The sequence below is a fragment of the Stegostoma tigrinum genome, chromosome 1 (assembly GCF_030684315.1).
Source record: "Stegostoma tigrinum isolate sSteTig4 chromosome 1, sSteTig4.hap1, whole genome shotgun sequence".
Classification (NCBI taxonomy): domain Eukaryota; kingdom Metazoa; phylum Chordata; class Chondrichthyes; order Orectolobiformes; family Stegostomatidae; genus Stegostoma; species Stegostoma tigrinum.
In genome coordinates, this window is record NC_081354.1 from 85,809,470 (window position 1) to 85,815,386 (window position 5,917).

Sequence of the window (5,917 nt, forward strand, 5' to 3'; positions counted from 1 at the left end):
AGTGTTCAGGGGTGTGTGGGTTACAGGGGGATGGGTCTGGGTCTGGGTGCAATGTTTCAAGGGGCGGTGTGGATTTGTTGGGCCAAAGGGCCTGTTTCCATACTGTAGGAAATCTAATCTAATCTAATCTAAAACAAGCCACAATGATGTTTTGTTTTGTTTTTGTTTCTGATTTTCAGCACCCACAGTTCTTTGTTTTTTTGTTGGTTTGGAGCTCTTTTCTCCAACTATTCATTGTTGTATGTCTCAAGGACCTGAGATGGAGGCAGAACCTGAGAGTTCTCCAGCGTGCATGCGTTTTGGCAAATCCCAGGTTATCTGACACACTTCCAAAATTTGAAACTGATGAGCACAGAAAACATGAATATAATGAAGAGATAACAAGGTGCAGAGTTGGATGAACACAGCAGACCAAGCAACATCAAAGGAGCAGGAAGGGTGACGGTTCCTGAAGAGAGGTCTAAGCCCAAAACGTCAGCCTTCCTGTTCCTCTGATGCTGCTAGGCCTGCTGTGTTCATCCAGCTCTACACCTTGTTATCTCAGATACTCCAGCATCTGCAGTTCCTATTATTCATGAATATAATGAAACCCGTTTTAGTTGATGAACCTGAAGATTGGTCTCTCAAAGCGATGGGGGTGCAATCCATAGCATTCTGCAACTGGGAGAAGCTACTGATGTTGGAGAATCCCACTAGTTGGGAAGCTAGACTGTCCTCATTCATGAGGGAAAGATATAAACTGCTGTAATTTGGAGAAAATGTCATCTGTGACATCCTGGACGCATTGTTTGGTCTAAAATTGGGCAATGCCACACAAGTTGTGCATGGATATGATGGCCACCTATTATGCAGCAGATCATACAGTTTGGCGACAAATTGCCTGACATATCCTTAGTCTGAGCCTGCACTGCGTTTCCAAAAAAAGCTCCATCGCGACAGCGAGGTCGGTGTGTTCTGGCTCTGATCATTCTCCTCCGCCTCACACACCATGTCGGTGCAAACCTCCGGGGGAGGGGAGCACGCAATTTATACTGAACAAACATAAAACACGCAGACCCGCACCCCACCCAGACCCGGGATTGGCACTGAGCCATCAAACTGCCCTGTGGTCACCCGGGGCGGTATCGGCCAATTCCGGGATCGCGTTTCCGACTTGAAGCGACCGGCGGCCTCCGTCCGGGCAGAGGCAGAGACAGAGACATCGGCTACCTGGTAACGGGTGGGAAAGGAAGGAAGGAAGGAAGGAGGGAAGGAGGGAAGGAAGGAGGGAAGGAGGGAGGGAAGGAGGGAAGGAGGGAGGGAAGGAGGGAAGGAGGGAAGGAGGGGGGGAGGGGAGGGGAGGAAGGAAGGAAGGAGGGAGGGAGGGAAGGAAGGAAGGAGGGAGGGAGGGAAGGAAGGAAGGAGGGAGGGAGGGAGGGGAGAAGGGAGGGAGGGAGGGAGGGGAGGAGGGAGGGAGGGAGGGAGGGGAGGAGGGAGGGAGGGAGGGGAGGAGGGAGGGAGGGAGGGGAGAAGGGAGGGAGGGGGGGAGGGGGGAAGGGAGGGAGGGGGGAAGGGAGGAAGGGAGGGAGGGGGGGAGGGAGGGGGGAAGGAAGGAGGGAGGGAGGGAGGGGGGAAGGAAGGAGGGAGGGAGGGGGGAAGGGGGAGGGAGGGAGGGAGGGGGGAAGGAGGGAGGGAGGGGGGAAGGAGGGAGGGAGGGAGGGAGGGAGGGGGAAGGAGGGAGGGAGGGAGGGAGGGAGGGGGGAAGGAGGGAGGGAGGAGGGAGGGAGGGGGGAAGGAGGGGGGGAGGGGGGGAGGGGGGGAGGGGGGGAGGGGGGAAGGGAGGGAGGGGGGAAGGGAGGAAGGGAGGGAGGGGGGAAGGAAGGAGGGAGGGAGGGAGGGGGGAAGGAAGGAGGGAGGGAGGGAGGAAGGGGGGAGGGAGGGAGGGAGGGGGGAAGGAGGGAGGGAGGGGGGAAGGAGGGAGGGAGGGAGGAGGGAGGGAGGGAGGGAGGAGGGAGGGAGGGGGGGAGGGGGGGGGGGGAGGGAGGGAGGGAGGGAGGGAGGGAGGGAGGGAGGGGGGAAGGAAGGGAGGGAGGGAGGGGGGAAGGAAGGAGGGAGGGAGGGGGGAAGGAGGGAGGGAGGGAGGGGGGAGGGAGGGGGGAAGGAGGGGGGAGGGAGGGAGGGAGGGAGGGGGGAAGGAGGGAGGGAGGGAGGGGGGAGGGAGGAGGGAGGGAGGAGGGAGGGAGGGGGGAGGGAGGGGGGAAGGAGGGAGGGAGGGGGGAAGGAGGGAGGGAGGGAGGGAGGGGGGAAGGAGGGAGGGAGGGAGGGAGGGGGGAAGGAGGGAGGGAGGGAGGGAGGGGGAAGGAGGGAGGGAGGAGGGAGGGAGGGAGGGAGGGAGGAAGGAGGGAGGGAGGGAGGGAGGGAGGGAGGGGGGAAGGAGGGAGGGAGGGAGGGGGGAAGGAGGGAGGGAGGGAGGGAGGGGGGGAGGGGGGAGGGAGGGGGGGAGGGGGGAGGGAGGGAGGGAGGGGGAAAGGGGGGAGGGAGGGAGGGGGGAGGGAAGGAGGGAGGGAGGGGGGAGGGAAGGAAGGAGGGAGGGGGGAAGGAGGGAGGGAGGGGGGAAGGAAGGAGGGAGGGAGGAAGGAGGGAAGGAGGGGGGAGGGGGGAGGGAGTGGGGAGGGGGGAGGGAGGGAGGGGGGAAGGAAGGAGGGAGGGAGGAAGGAGGGAGGGAGGGGAGGAAGGAGGGAGGGAGGGGGGAAGGAGGAGGGAGGGAGGGGGAAGGAAGGAGGGTGGGAGGGGGAAGGAAGGAGGGAGGGGGGAAGGAGGGAGGGAGGGAGGGGGGAAGGAAGGAGGGAGGGAGGAAGGAGGGAAGGAGGGGGGAGGGGGGAGGGAGGGAGGGGGGAAGGAAGGAGGGAGGGAGGAGGGAAGGAAGGAGGGAGGGAGGAAGGAGGGAGGGAGGAAGGAGGGAGGGAGGGGGAAGGAAGGTGGGAGGGAGGGGGGAAGGAGGGAGGGAGGGGGAGGTGGGTGGGAGGGAGGGGGGAAGGAGGTGGAGGGAGGGTGGGGAGGATGGTTGGAGTGGGAGGGGGGAGGTAGGGAGGAGGGAGGGAGGGGGGATGGTGGGAGGGGAGGGGGGGATGGTGGGAGGGTGGGAGGGGGGTGGAAGGTGGTGGGGGAGGGGGGGGTTGGATGGTGGGAGGGGGGAGGAGGTGGGGGTGGGGGGGTGGGTGGTTGGTGGGTGGGGGGTTGGTGGGAGGGGGGGGGTGAGGTGGGAGGGGGTGGGAAGGAGGGGGGTGGGTGGGTGGGTGGGGGAAGGAGGGAGGGAGGGTGGGGGGAAGGAGGGAGGGGGGAGGGGGGAGGTGGGGGGGGAGGGGGGGTGGGTGGGGGAGGGTGGGGGAGGGTGGTGGAGGGAGGGGGGAGGGGTGGGTGGGGGGTGGGTGGGGGGGAGGGGGATGGAGGGTGGGTGGGGGTTGGTGGGTGGGAGGGGGAGGTGGTGGTGGGAGGGGGAGGAAGGTGGGAGGGAGGGTGGGGGGGAAGGATGGGGTGGGTGGGGGGAAGGAGGAGGGGGGTGGGAGGGAGGTGGGGGGGGAGGGGGGTGGGAGGGTGGGGGAGGAAGGAGGGAGGGAGGGGGGAAGGAGGGAGGGAGGGGGAGGGGGGGAGGGGGGTTGGTGGGTGGGTGGGGGGGGAAGGTGGGTGGGTGGGTGGGAGGGGGGAGGGTGGGTGGGGGTGGGATGGAGGGAGGGAGGGGGGATGGAGGGAGGGAGGAGGGAGGAGGGGAGGGTGGTGGGAGGGGGGAGGTGGGAGGGGGGAGGGAGGGAGGGAGGGGGGAGGGGTGGAAGGGGGGGTGGGGGGGGGTGGGAGGGGGGTGGATGGAGGGGAGGGTGGGGTGGTAGGAGGGGAGGAAGGGGGTGGGTGGGGGAAGGTTGTTGGGAGGTGGAGGGTGGGTGGGGGGGGTTGGAGGGGTGGGAGGGGAGGAGGGGGGGAAGGGAAGGAGGGGAGGGGGGGATGAAGGTTGGTGGGTGGGGGGGTTGGTGGTGGGAGGGTGGGGGGGTTGGTGGGTGGGTGGGAGGGGGGTGGGTGGGGGGGGGGTTGTGGTGGGTGGGGGGTTGGTGGGAGGGTGGGTGGTTGGAGGTGGTGGGTGGGGGGAGGTTGGTGGGGGTGGGGGGGGGAGGGAGGGTGGGGGAAGGAGGGAGGAGGGAGGGAGGGGGGAAGGGAGGGAGGAGGGAGGGAGGGGGGAAGGGAGGAAGGAGGGAGGGAGGGGGAAGGAGGAAGGAGGGAGGGAGGGGAAGAAGGAAGGAGGAGGGAAGAAGGAGGGAGGGAGGGGAGGAAGGAAGGAGGGAGGGAGGGGGGAGGGAGGAAGGAGGGAGGGGGGAAGGAAGGAGGGAGGGGAGGGGGGAGGAAGGAGGGAGGGAGGGGGGAAGGAAGGAGGGAGGGGGGAAGGAAGGAGGGAGGGAGGAAGGAGGGGGGAGGGAGGGGGAGGGAGGAGGAGGGAAGGAGGGAGGGAGGGGAGGAAGGAGGGAGGGAGGAAGGAGGGAGGGAGGGGGAAGGAAGGAGGGAGGGAGGGGGAAGGAAGGAGGGAGGGAGGGGGAAGGAGGGAGGGAGGGGGAAGGAAGGAGGGAGGGAGGGTGGGGGGAAGGAAGGAAGGAGGGAGGGGGGAGGGAAGGTGGGAGGGAGGGGGAGGGAAGGAAGGAGGGAGGGAGGGGGAGGAAGAAGGGAAGGAAGGAAGGAGGGAGGGAGGGGGAAGGAAGGAGGGAGGGAGGGGGGAAGGAAGGAAAGGGAGGGGGGGAAGAAGGAGGGAGGGGGGGGGAAGAAGGAAGGAGGGGGGGAGGAAGGAAGGAGGGAGGGAGGGGGAAGGAAGGAGGGAGGGAGGGGGAAGGAAGGAGGGAGGGAGGGGGAAGGAGGGAAGGAGGAGGGAGGGGGAAGGAGGGAGGGGGGAGGGAAGGAGGGAGGGAGGGGGAGGGAAGGAAGGAGGGAGGGAGGGGGGAAGGAAGGAGGGAAGGAAGGAAGGAGGTGGGGGGGTTGGAAGGGGAAGGAGGGAGGAGGGGGGAAGGAAAGGGAAGGAAGAAAGGAAGGAGGGAGGGGGGAAGAAAGGAAGGAGGGAGGGGGGGGAAAAGGAAGGAGGGAGGGGGGGGAAGAAGGAAGGAGGGAGGGGGGAAGAAAGGAAGGAGGGAGGGGGGCGGAAGGAAGGAGGGAGGGGGAGGAAGGAAGGAGGGAGGGAGGGGGAAGGAAGGAGGGAGGGAGGGGGGAAGGAAGGAGGGAGGGAGGGGGAAGGAAGGAAGGAGGGAGGGAGGGGGGAAGGAAGGAGGGAGGGAGGGGAAGGAGGGAGGGGGGAGGGAAGGAAGGAGGGAGGGGGGAGGGAAGGAAGGAGGGAGGGGGGAGGAAGGAAGGAGGGAGGGAGGGGGGAAGGAAGGAGGGAGGGAGGGAGGAAGGAAGGAGGAGGGAGGGGGAAGGAAGGAAGGAGGGAGGGAGGGGGGAAGGAAGGAGGGAGGGAGGGAGGGGGGAAGGAGGGAGGGAGGGGGAAGGAAGGAGGAGGGAGGGGGGAAGGAAGGAAGGAGGGAGGAGGGGGGAAGGAAGGAAGGAGGAGGGAGGAGGAAGGAGGGAGGGAGGGGGGAAGGGAGGAAGGAGGGGCGGAAGGGAGGAAGGAGGGAGGGAGGGGAAGAAAGGAGGGAGGGGTGAAGGAGGGACGGAGGGGGGAAGGAAGGAGGGAGGGAGGTGGGGGGAAGGAAGGGAGGGAGGGAGGGGGAGGAGGGAGGGAGGGGGAAGGAGGGGAGGGAGGGGGGGAAGGAGCGAGGGAGGGGGGAAGGAAGGAAGGAGGGAGGGAGGGGGGAAGGAAGGAGGGAGGGAGGGTGGTGGGAGGGAGGGAGGAGGGAGGGGGAGGGGGAGGAGGGAGGGGGGGAAGGAAGGAGGGAGGGAGGGGGGGAGGAAGGAAGGAGGGAGGGAGGGGGGA

At 66.7% G+C, this 5,917-nt stretch overlaps 2 protein-coding genes across 2 annotated transcripts in view; one reads left to right on the forward strand and one right to left on the reverse strand.

The window, feature by feature from the left end:
• The first annotated feature begins 915 nt into the window (after positions 1 to 915).
• The window catches only part of LOC125451438 (PACRG-like protein), a 75,583-nt gene continuing 70,581 nt past the window's right edge, over positions 916 to 5,917 (forward strand). Inside the window, exon 1 of the mRNA XM_059646921.1 lies at positions 916 to 1,212. The gene's annotated coding sequence lies outside the window, so the exon portion shown is untranslated. The remainder of the gene's footprint in view (positions 1,213 to 5,917) is intronic.
• Positions 1,637 to 4,200, reverse strand: LOC132210569 (basic proline-rich protein-like; the record flags this gene model as incomplete). Its single annotated transcript, XM_059651352.1, has 4 exons — positions 1,637 to 2,025; positions 3,165 to 3,430; positions 3,483 to 3,647; positions 3,761 to 4,200. Coding segments are annotated over 4 exons (1,260 nt in total), but the record flags the coding sequence as incomplete, so codon positions are not given.